At 44.8% G+C, this 11,905-nt stretch overlaps 1 protein-coding gene across 2 annotated transcripts in view; it reads right to left on the minus strand.

The window, feature by feature from the left end:
• Nucleotides 1–1,987: 1,987 nt before the first annotated feature.
• lmod1b (leiomodin 1b (smooth muscle)) overlaps nt 1,988–11,905 on the minus strand; it is an 18,818-nt gene continuing 8,900 nt past the window's right edge. For both annotated transcript variants that reach the window (XM_063216004.1, XM_063216003.1), the window contains exons 2-8: nt 11,804–11,905; nt 9,758–10,442; nt 9,169–9,372; nt 5,607–5,807; nt 4,896–5,062; nt 3,546–3,771; nt 1,988–2,412 (exon numbers count right to left, since the gene is read on the minus strand). The exon at nt 11,804–11,905 is cut by the window's right edge. In XM_063216004.1, the coding sequence (XP_063072074.1) occupies nt 2,386–2,412; nt 3,546–3,771; nt 4,896–5,062; nt 5,607–5,807; nt 9,169–9,372; nt 9,758–10,442; nt 11,804–11,905 (1,612 nt within the window). In that variant the 3' untranslated portion in view covers nt 1,988–2,385. The remainder of the gene's footprint in view (nt 2,413–3,545; nt 3,772–4,895; nt 5,063–5,606; nt 5,808–9,168; nt 9,373–9,757; nt 10,443–11,803) is intronic.

Consider the following 11,905-nt stretch of genomic DNA (forward strand, 5'->3'; position numbering starts at 1 on the left):
CGCAGGGCCCCGCCCTACCACCAGGAGCAACTTGGGGTATATCTCACTCAAGGATACATTGATGGGGTCATGCAGAGCGGGGCTCGAACCTGCAACCCTCTGGTTCCTGAAGAGAACCTCTACCGCCTGGGCCACCATCGCCTTCACTGACGACTGAGGAGTCAGCATCAATCTGTATCGTATGTTAGACTCTTTTTATTGTTTTTATTTATTCACATGGGTGAGAAATACACTGCTACTTAGAAGCATGAACTCGTAACAGCTTCATCTGAGTGTGAAGAACTCTGGCACCACTCTCGTCTGACGCGCGATAAGATAAAATAACATTACAAGAAAGAGCAACATTAAAGATAAAATAAAATTACAAAGAGCGACATTTAAGATGAAATATCATGACAAAGAGCAACATTACAGCTACATTACAGTGAGATACACTCCAAAGCAGTCTGGGCAGGGAATGATCATCCGAATTAAGACACGGCATTCTTACTGAGAAAATACCAGCAGTCACTCACACACACACACTTACACACACACACACACACACACACACACACACACACACACACACACACACACACACACACACACACACACACACACACACACACACACACACACACACACACACACACACACACACACGCAATTGCAGAATACCAACACACACACACATAAACACATAGTACACACTCACCCAAACACAAGCACTTGCGGAATGATATATAGTCCATTTATCAGCTGAAAGCCATTTAAATTCCTAAAGAGAACGTAAGACATGTAAGAGATACACTCAAGAGATCCATTTTCTGAAAGTATATAAAGGCATCCAGCAAAAGGGTAGTAAGTTGTATTGTAAAATAAGATTTCTTTTGTCTTTAAAGTGAACCATCAGCCTCAAAATACTAATTTAATCATCCTGAGTTCTTTTCCATCTCAGAGGTCGTTGGGATATCAGTAGGGTTGCCAACTCCCTGGGACAAACAAATTAGGGACACGGACACCTCATTCTCTAATCTCGCAGGGGGAGCGGGAGCCTGTCCTCCCCCAGAATAGTTTGTGTTTCTTAGAAGCAATTTCCCGCATTTTAGCATATTTGTGTACGGTTTCAGCTCGATACTGAAACCGTACTATTGTTTCTAAATACGGGACGATACCGTATTTCAATGGATGGTTGGCATCCCTACTGTAGATATCAGTCTTTGCAGGCAGTTAGTCCCATTGACATTTCTGATGGCAGCCATTTCATATTCCGAAAAAAAAACATGGCGGCTGGACTTCCTGGAAAGGTCAAAGGTGAAATCCCTGATAATGAGCCTGATTGGCTCCCCCTGCTGCCGTAACTCCAAGCGGACGCTGTGAAAGTCTTCCCTTCCCTCACGTGGCAGATTCAAACAAACACACACCTCACATCACACACTGACAGTGTGTATGTATGTGTGTGTGCTTTCTCCCACAGTTCCATCTCTCCAGACCTACGTCAACCACTTATCATTGTCACCAGTCAAAATCGCTCCAAAACAGAAACACACACACACACACCGACGTACACACAACCGACATACACATACACACACCGACTATGTCAACATACTTTAGGAACAGCTTCATCCAATAGTGCAAAATAACAGGCAAAGGCATCAACACAAATCCAGGTCAAAGGTCAAATCCCTCCCGCCCCAAGACTTAGAGCCATTTAAGCACAAACTGCCCACCCCTGATGTCCAGTGAAGAGAAAGAAAGAGAGAGGGTGTGTGTGTACTTGTCAGTAAAATGACACATGCATGCAGTGTGTACTGTGTGTGTGTGTGTGTGTGTGTGTGTGTGTGTGTGTGTGTGTGTGTGTGTGTGTGTGTGTGTGTGTGTGTGTGTGTGTGTGTGTGTGTGTGTGTGTGTTGTGTGAGTGAACATGTGCAAAGGTATACAAATGTGTGTGTGTGTGTGTGTGTGTGTGTGTGTGTGTGTGTGTGTGTGTGTGTGTGTGTGTGTGTGTGTGTGTGTGTGTGTGTGTGTGTGTGTGTGTGTGTGTGTGTGTGTGTGTGTGTGTGTGTGTGTGTGTGTGTGTGTGTGTGAGCTATAGAGAGCAAGGTGGAGGCTGTGCATCAGGTGGGAGTCTGTAGTCAGCTCCTATTGGCTCCCCTACACACAGAGGCCCCAATTCATTCTATTCTTTTCTTCTTCTCGTTTAGGGTTTACTCTCTCCCACTTCTCCTCTTCCTCTCATTCTCCTCTTCCTCTTTCTCTCCTCGTCCCCTCTTCTCTCCTCTTCCTTTTCCTCTGCTCTCCTCTCCTCTCCCTTTCCGCTCCTCTTCCTCTCCTCATGAGATGTCTGTTCTTTCGCTCCACTTCTTCATCTTCTTGCTTCTCTCTTTCCCTCTGATCAGCTCACTGCAGCCATTTTGGCACGGGAACCTGCAGGGAAACCACACACACACACACACACACACACACACACACATGCACACGCACACCGTCACACTGGATGAAAACCCTATCACAACAGAATAGGACATATGCCCATCCAACACATATATCAACTAGAAATGCAGTCCGAGAGTGTAGACCTCCGCCAAGGAAGCTGTTTGATAGAACATTTGACTGTTTTTTTTTTGCTTTTTTTAACGACTTTATTGATATGACAGTTTGAATGGTGGACAGGAAGCGAATGGGGGGAGAGAGACGGGGAGGGGTCGGCAAATGACCCGGGCTGGGAATCGAACGGTTGGCCACGGTAGGTCTACATTTGACTATGTTACACCCTATTTTTATTTTAAGTCTTTTGCCTTCTTTTTGTGGACTTAGAAACTGGAATGTTAAAATTCGCCCTGTCCGCAATTCAATTTGTGATCACTAGGGGCATCTAGATTTTTAGGTTAGCAATGGTGAAGAATGTTTTTTTAAATTCTGGTTCCAGTTTGTGAATTTAATCACTTGTTCCTTGGGTCATTTGCAAAAACTCCACAAAGTTTCATCCAAATCCGTTCATAATTTTTTAGTTATCCTGCTGTCTAACAGACAGACAGACAAACAGACAAACCAACTCAACCGAAAACATATCATCCAAATAGATCTATGTCCTGTGTTATATTATATGTGTCTGAAGTGTCCATGCGGGCATTATGTGCGGTATGTGTTTTTTCTGTAAGCTACTTGAGACCTTAATTTCCCCTTGGGGATCAATTAATTGACTCTACTCTAGTCTACTAATATGATCACCACCAAAACAATAGTATATCAACACACCATATGTCTTCATATCCTACAGATATAATGGCCATTGCACATAAATACATCAAGGTACTGTCACAGCTTCCCAATATAGCAGGTGTGGACTATTATGAAGCGAAATTACATTCACGAATTGAACATTTACAATGACGAATTTTTGGGATGCAAGAAAATGGTAATCGGTTACGCCATTACGCCAGAGGCATGGGGGTGGATTGGCCAGAATTGAGTTCCTGTGGCGTGATGATGTAACTGATGACGTATTCTGTGCGAGTGTGTGTGCGCATGACTGTGTGTGTGCGCGCCCACTATCTCACCTTCTTGAGCTGCTTCACGTCGCTTCCCCTGATGGATGCGAGCAGCTGGTCGCGCGAGTTCTTGGCCCCGCCCTTCCCCTCCGATTTCCTGTTGGCCACCGGCTTCAGAGAGTTCTTCAGGAAGTCCCCGTCCAGCATGGGGGGCGGGGGCGGGGGCGGCCCCCCGGGGGGCGGAGGGGGAGGTGGGGGTCCTCCAGGCCCTCCTGACCCCCCAGTGGTGCTCCTCCTAGAGTAGAGTAGAGTAGAGTAGAGTAGAGTAGAGTAGAGTAGAGTAGAGTAGTAGAGTAGAAGAGTAGAGTAGAGTAGAGTAGAGTAGAGTAGAGTAGAGTAGAGTAGTAGAGTAGAGTAGAGTAGTAGAGTAGAGTAGTAGAGTAGAGTAGAGTAGAGTAGAGTAGTAGAGTAGAGTAGTAGAGTAGAGTAGAGTAGAGTAGTAGAGTAGAGTAGAGTAGAGTAGTAGAGTAGAGTAGAGTAGAGTAGAGTAGAGTAGAGTAGAGTAGAGTAGAGTAGTAGAGTAGAGTAGAGTAGTAGAGTAGAGTAGAGTAGAGTAGTAGAGTAGTAGAGTAGAGTAGAGTAGAGTAGTAGAGTAGTAGAGTAGAGTAGAGTAGAGTAGAGTAGAGTAGAGTAGTAGAGTAGAGTAGTAGAGTAGAGTAGAGTAGAGTAGAGTAGTAGAGTAGAGTAGAGTAGAGTAGTAGAGTACAGTAGAGTAGAGTAGTAGAGTAGAGTAGAGTAGAGTAGTAGAGTAGAGTAGAGTAGAGTAGAGTAGAGTAGTAGAGTAGAGTAGAGTAGAGTAGAGTAGTAGAGTAGAGTAGAGTAGTAGAGTAGAGTAGAGTAGAGTAGAGTAGAGTAGAGTACAGTAGAGTAGAGTAGTAGAGTAGAGTAGAGTAGAGTAGAGTAGAGTAGAGTAGTAGAGTAGAGTAGTAGAGTAGAGTAGAGTAGAGTAGAGTAGAGTAGAGTAGTAGAGTAGAGTAGTAGAGTAGAGTAGAGTAGTAGAGTAGATAAAAGTAAAGTAGAGTAGAGCACAGTACAGCAGAGCAGAGCAGAGTAGAGTACAGTGGTGTAGAGTAGATTCGAGCAATATAGCGTAGAGTATGTGGAGTAAAGTAGAGTAGTAGAGTACTTTTATTAATACAGAGGGAAATTCAGGTGTTTCTAAATACAACAATACAAACAATACACAAAAACCTAATACACCATTATTGCATATTAAACATGTAGCACACGCTTGAGTACAAGCAACCTGCCAATCAGCACTTCACACACACACACACTCACACACACACACACACGCACGCACGCACACACACACACACACACACACACACACACACACACACACACACACACACACACCTGCCGCCCATCCTGGGGGAGGGCATGGGAGAGGGCTGTGGGGAGGGTTTGGGGGACGCCTTGGGGGAGCGGAAGGCTCCTCCCTTGGTCTTGGGAACCTCCAGCGCCCCCTTGGGGTCAGCGCCGCCGTTGGCCTGCTGCGCCTGCTTCTGCTCCTGCAGACGCCTCTGGAAGGTCACATACAAGGTCACGGTCAAGTACATGGTCAAGGTCAAAGTCAACAACAAGTCCGAGTCATTTGGTACATTCCATTATGCTTCCTCCCGTACTAACTTGTGCTTGTGGCCTTGTGATGATGTTGCAACATCTCAAACGAGCGCAATTAAAGAGTCATTTTCTCATGTGCAATCGGGATGTTGATTGGGGAAAAGTGCCCCAAAAGTTGTGCTTAGGCTGACACAGCGGGGACACACTGTTCTCTCCAAGGCCACAAGCACAGGTCGAGCGAGGACGGGACTTAGAATAATGGAACACACCCCAAGTGTATTTTGCTGTCCGTCACTCAAAAGCATGATAGACATTACACAAAGCAATCCAGTTGGGTTCCCCCAAACTGCAAAATGTGCAACTCAAACACAAATGTGTCCGTGTGTGTGCACAGTAAATTCTGCAGTGCTCATTTAACACTTAGAGAGTTGATTTGGCATCATTTGGACTTAAATGAAACCTGTAAGTGTTGAATTAACACCGCAACATTTACTGTGTGCGCACCTGTCTCTGGCGGTCCATGTTCCTGCTCAGTATGTTGGTCATGGTCATGCGCGGGCCGGCCAGCTCGAAGTGGTAGCCCAGCTTCAGCAGCGTGGTGTTGTCCTTCAGGATCTTGGTCATCTCCATCTCACTCTTGCCGCCGCAGATGTGCCGCTGGTTGTGGAACCGCAGCTCCGTCAGGGACGCGTTGTACTGCAGCGCCTGCAGAACACGCATGCACACACACATACACATACACATGTATACACACACACCAGAGGTTGCGCTAGACTTTTTCACAGTCCGTCATTTTGACGGACAGGGTCGAAAAAAATCCGTCATCGCCTATTTTTTAAATTCTCCATCTCGTTTCTCAATGTGGGGGGTCGCGACCCTGCACCGGGAACAACACATGCGCAATTGCGGCCAATTGAGAGTAAACCGCTGTGAATACACCCCCTTTCACTCGACATTCATTCTCCAACTTTGAGGATGGAGTCAATTTTGCTTTCCACTTTCTCTCTCTGCCCCCCTCATTGCACTGTTTAAAAAGCTGCAGACATCTCTCATGACGCGCGTCTGATTCAGTGTTCAGCGCTATGGTCACCACAAGCACTTTTTTGAAAGACGCGTGCAGGGCTTTATCCAACAGCTGTCAGTCACTCGTTTGGCTCTGATTAATGCACCGATTGTAATACAAAGGCGCAGTGTTAAATAATATTCGCGTTGGGCTTCACATGCACGATGGAAAGGAAAGCCGTCTTGAAGCAGAAAGGTTTAGCCCAGGCAGTCGACAAAGGCACTGAAGCCTACAATAGGAAGACCAGATTTCGCAAAACTTTGTTGAAAAATATCAGCGACGGTAAAGGGAGCCTCTCTATACGTAGCCCCATCGGCTTATATGTTGGCTCTGGGATGCGCGGTAAAGTTGTCTGAATAAAAAAATATATCGCCTATAATGGGTGAACCAGCTATCGAAATGAGAGAAGGATAGCCGTTTCTGACAACGTGGCAAGTTGTAAGTTGCGTTGCCTGGTAATATTTAGGCTCTTGAATATCCGTCGTTTTTATTAGTTAATGTCCTGAAGCCGTTTTAGACCTGCGTTGCCTTTGAGTGAAGGTTCTGGCTAGCAGCTATTCGTATATTTGTTTATGTTTCAAGCGAGGAGTTATGAAACAATGCTTCTATGAAGGGCGATAGAGGGACAACTTCGTCATTGGCAGAAAATCAGATAGTCGGTATGTAGGCTATAGGTATACACATAGTTCTGAATCTTAAAGTCGAAGTCACACGTGTAGGCTAGTGGCAACGTCTTCGTTGTTTTAATTAATTATTTTGAGCAAACGCAGAGGCGCGCGCTCTGCTGCAGCCAGCCGCACAGCCCAGCTGCGGCGCATGGTATGACAAGCAGGGAGAGAGGGAGAAAGGCAAACGATAGTAGCATGAAATTATCTGCGCTGATAACTATACCTAATTGAAATGCATATTTGCTCTACTCGATAGAGGCGTAGGTCTACTTAAACTTGTGATTTATTTATCATCACCCTGAATATTGATCCGTCAAAATGACGGACAGACTTCAGAATTTTCCGTCATCCTTCAAAAAAATCCGTCAATGACGGACATTTGTCGGTTAACGCGACCTCTGACACACACACACACACACACAAGTTATACTGCACCCAAGGATGGAATATGACTCGAAGGGGTACTGGGCCAAGCAACAAGACAAGCCTCCCTCAACCATAAATTCATTATGTAAGTACAACACTAGTACATGATATTACGAGTTATTATCAGTTATTCCGCTGGACCTGTTTGTTTTTTTGTTTTTTGTTTTTTTACTGTTCTCTGACTTCTACTTTATACACCAGTGGTTATGTGATAATATCCACAGGTGATAATATCCACAGTTTCACAGGTGTGTCAAATAGTTTGACAGCATGCACCGTTAACCCCTTAGTGCAGAGCCTATGTTATAACCTTACTGTCACCAAAATTGTAACGGCTATGTCTTAATCTGTTACTTAAAGCGATGGTTCGGAGTAGAATCACCCTAATGCCATTTGAACCGTGACACACATCCACCTTTACACCCGAAGTGTTTTCTGCCGCAGGCTTACATCAACAGAGTTGCCGTGTTATTCGATGTTTATTCCGGATAGCTTGACTCAAGCGCATATGGATACTGGGCACCGTCTCCAAACTTTCCCCACAAAAATAACATGTCATGACACCAAACTTCTACAGTATAACAAATGTGGTTTGTACTCACAAAAAGATGAATTTGAAACTTTGTACATAGTCCAGGAGTTTATTAGTAACAACACACGAGACGATTAGCTTTTCTGCTGCTAAACATCCGTCGACGTCACTTCCTCCAGCTGGGACTTTGTTGATGGAAACAAATACACGTGAGTCCGGAAGGCGGAAAACTCAAAAAGACAGCTTGCGCTACAACTAGAAATTAACCACTTCGGATTTAAATTTTACCACATTTAATAAATAGAAGACGATGCCACACTCGTGCACATATCCTGGCTGTGGACTAAAACACAAACCTTACAATAAGTGGACAGTCCCAGCTGGAGGAAGTGACGTCGACGGATGTTTAGCAGCAGAAAAGCTAATCGTCTCGTGTGTTGTTACTAATAAACTCCTGGACTATGTACAAAGTTTCAAATTCATCTTTTTGTGAGTACAAACCACATTTGTTATACTGTAGAAGTTTGGTGTCATGACATGTTATTTTTGTGGGGAAAGTTTGGAGACGGTGCCCAGGATCCATATGCGCTTGAGTCAAGCTATCCGGAATAAACATCGAATAACACGGCAACTCTGTTGATGTAAGCCTGCGGCAGAAAACACCTCGGGTGTAAAGGTGGATGGGTGTCACGGTTCAAATGGCATTAGGGTGATTCTACTCCGAACCATCGCTTTAAGGCTCTCGGTACTGTCATAGCAATGTTGTTATGATGTAGTTAAGTATTTTGGGGAAATAGTGAATAGGCCGCCGGCGACCCCATCCGCACTAAGAGGCTACTGTGCAAATGAGTATTTTGAGGGCCATGATGGCTCGTCAGGTGAGCAGGTTGTATCATGTTACTGCTTCCCATATTTATAGCTGTAAAGCAAATTACCTGAATGAGTGACATAATCCCTGGTCAGTAAATTAGAGTCCATATCAACGCTGGTGAGAGCATAGCTATACAGATCATATGGTTGTAATTGTAAAGAGTGAGTCATTACCTGAATGAGTGACATGATTCCTTTGCTGGTCAGTAAGTTTAGAGTCCATGTTGACAGATGTGATCACATAGCTATAGATACATGTAGGCCTATATGGTTATACTTTTTAAGTGTGTGTAAGAATGAGTAATTACCAGAATAAGTGACATAATCCCTTTGCTGGTCAGCAGGTCAGAGTCTGTATCAATGTTGGTGAGTGCATAGCTATATAGGCCCTACATATGATTGTAATTGTAAAGCGTGAGTATTTACCTATATGAGTGATATAATGGTGCAGTTGTGAATGCCTTTATAGCATTCTACTTGTTATTATTGTGTTGTGTTTTGACTCACCTGAATAAGTGACATGATCCCCTTGCTGGTGAGCAGGTTGGAGTCCATATTGACGGAGGTGAGTGTCTTGTTGACCCTCAGGGTTCCAGCGATGGCGTACGCCACGTGGTCATCGGCGCGACAGTTGGCGAGCGCGAAGCTCTTGATGTGCGTGTTGTCACGGAGCGCCTCGGCGAACGCCATGAGCGTCTTGACCTTGATGACCTTCAATGCAAATGATCGATTCATTCATTGATCGATTAATTCATTGATTAATTCACATTGGTTCCCATACTTTTTCAGCAGGGTCCCCCCTTTTGCACGTAAGAATATCTTGTAATAATAATAAGTATTCATGAAAAAGGGAACCTTTGGGAATGGGCCGCATGAATTCTGGAAATAAACTACAAAAAGTATTACGCGAAGAACCTTTAATCCAAAGATGATGTAAGATGTTCCCACTATTCACACCCCTCTTCACACACACTCTTCACATGCCCATTTCACCTGGGTCTCTCGTCAGTCGAATTGGCATTTAATTGCGACTTTTAAAAAAAAAATCGATCAACACATTCATCGATTAAAACCGATGAATTGCTTGCGTCCCTACCTCCGAGTTGTTAACGTTGAGCTCCGCCATGTTGGGGTCGTTGTCACGGACGCGCTGCAGGTCCTCGTCGAACATGCTGGCCGACTCCTCTTCCTCCTCCTCCTCCTTCGTCTTCGTCTTGGGCTTCGGGGTGTTGCTCTTCTCCTCCTTTTTCACCTCCTCCTCCTCCTGCTCCTCCTCCACTTTCTTCTCTCCGATGCAGTTGGTCAACTCCTGCTTCACCTCCTCTTTCCCCACACCGTCTGGAGCATCTCCTTTCTCCATCGTCTTTTCCTCTTCTTTGTGCTGTTTGTCGTTTTCACATGTGTTCTGTTTCACGCTCTCCCCGTTCGCACTGGCCTTCACACGTTCACTGGCATCCTCTTCTTTCTTCCCTTTGTTCCTCTCCTCCTTCCCGTCTTCGTCTTTCTTTTCCTTCACTTCTTTATCCGCTCCCACCTTTCCTGCGCCGTCTTTCTTCTTCTCCTCCTCCTCCGCAGTCTTTTCTTCCTTCCTCTCCTCCTCTTTCGTTTTGTCCGTCTGAGCTTGTTGGCTCCTCATCTCGGACCTCCTCCTGAGCTCCTCTTTCCTCCTCTCCCTCTCCTTGCTCTCTTCCATCTCGCGCTCCTTCTCTTTCTTCTCCTTCTCCTTCAGCTGGGAGATGAGGCCCTTGGTCTTGCCGTCGTCTCTCCTCACCACCTCCCTCCTAAAAATGGCAAAGTAAACCAGGGGTGAGTTTCTCAAAAGAGAAGTTGTTAGACTGTTAGCAACTTCGGTAGTTGCCAATGGGAAAATGCATTGAAAACAGCAAAGTAGCTACTGTAGTAAGCAACTTTGGTTTTGAGAAATTCACCCCAGAGTTGGCAAGTAGAATAGGGTAATAAAGTTATAAAGGGAAATAAAGTTGAGAGGTAAAGTGAAGTGAAATTTGAAGTTTTGGTAAGGATCAAGATGAGGGGTCTTCTGGTCAAAGTAAAATAGCCTAAATGAACCCCTTAGTGCAGAGTCTATTGTGACTGCCCCCTGGCCCTCCAGGTCAAAGTATGCCAGTGCACGGGCAGTGCTAAAGCTTGGGGTGATCATGAGAACCTGTGCAGATAGGTAGAGGCTATGAAAGCCATCACTCTCGCTGGCACTTTTAACTTCTGTCTCTCCTCTCTCCACTTTACCCTCATTCTCTTGATTTCTTTCTTTACACAATCTAACATTCTGATACTGACTGCATAGTATACATTGCACACATCATCCACTTACATGCACCCATCAATTTCTCCTTGACACCTTTGTTTAACTGTTGCTGTGTTACATATTGAGGATTGTGGCGGTCTAATGGTGAAGACTAACAGCAGGCAGAGGTGTCAAAAGTAAAGGTAAATTCATGGTGTAAGTACAACACTAGCACGTGATATTACACAACCAGTTATTCCATTGTACCTAAAGAGGTAGATAGACTTATTATTATAAACACTAAAAACCTAACAAGGACCCTCCGCAGCCCTCTTATCTAAAGCCCAACTCCTTAACGACTAGGCCACAGCAGCCAAAAGTATACAAGTGTACCAGACCCGGTGCCGGATAGGTGGATGCAGTAATAGAGAATCAAGAATGGGGACGATGTGTTTCTTTTTCATTCTTTGTCTGTTCAATATAATTATATAACTATGGAACGGAATAAATACCAACCTTCCAAATTTGAAGTGGCTATGCACACCCATCCCCCCCCCCACACACACACAGCACACACACACACACACACTAGGGCTGGGCGGTATACCGTTAAAAAAAGCGATAACGGTTTTCACCTACACAAGGTTCACTTTTTGATGAGAGAAGGTTTTTTTTTAGTTTTTATTCCAAAAAGTGATTCAAATCGAAATGGAGATTAATTAAATTTCAGGATTTTATCTCACTTTTAAATATAATTTCAGTCTTTTCTTCAGAAACATTCAGATTTCGCCGCGTATCAAAAAAACCATGCAAAAAAAACGTGATATCAATTTTCATCAAGAAAACCGAGATGCTCATTTTTTCCAAAACCGCCCAGCCCTAACACACACACATACCCACCTCCTCCTCCCCAGCGTGCCGTAACCTCCTCCTCCCTCCTCCTCCTCCTTCCCCTTCTCCTTCTGCTCCTGCAGTTTGCTGATCATCTCCTTCGTCTTGCTG

The sequence above is a fragment of the Engraulis encrasicolus genome, chromosome 14 (assembly GCF_034702125.1).
Source record: "Engraulis encrasicolus isolate BLACKSEA-1 chromosome 14, IST_EnEncr_1.0, whole genome shotgun sequence".
NCBI classification, from domain to species: Eukaryota; Metazoa; Chordata; class Actinopteri; order Clupeiformes; family Engraulidae; genus Engraulis; species Engraulis encrasicolus.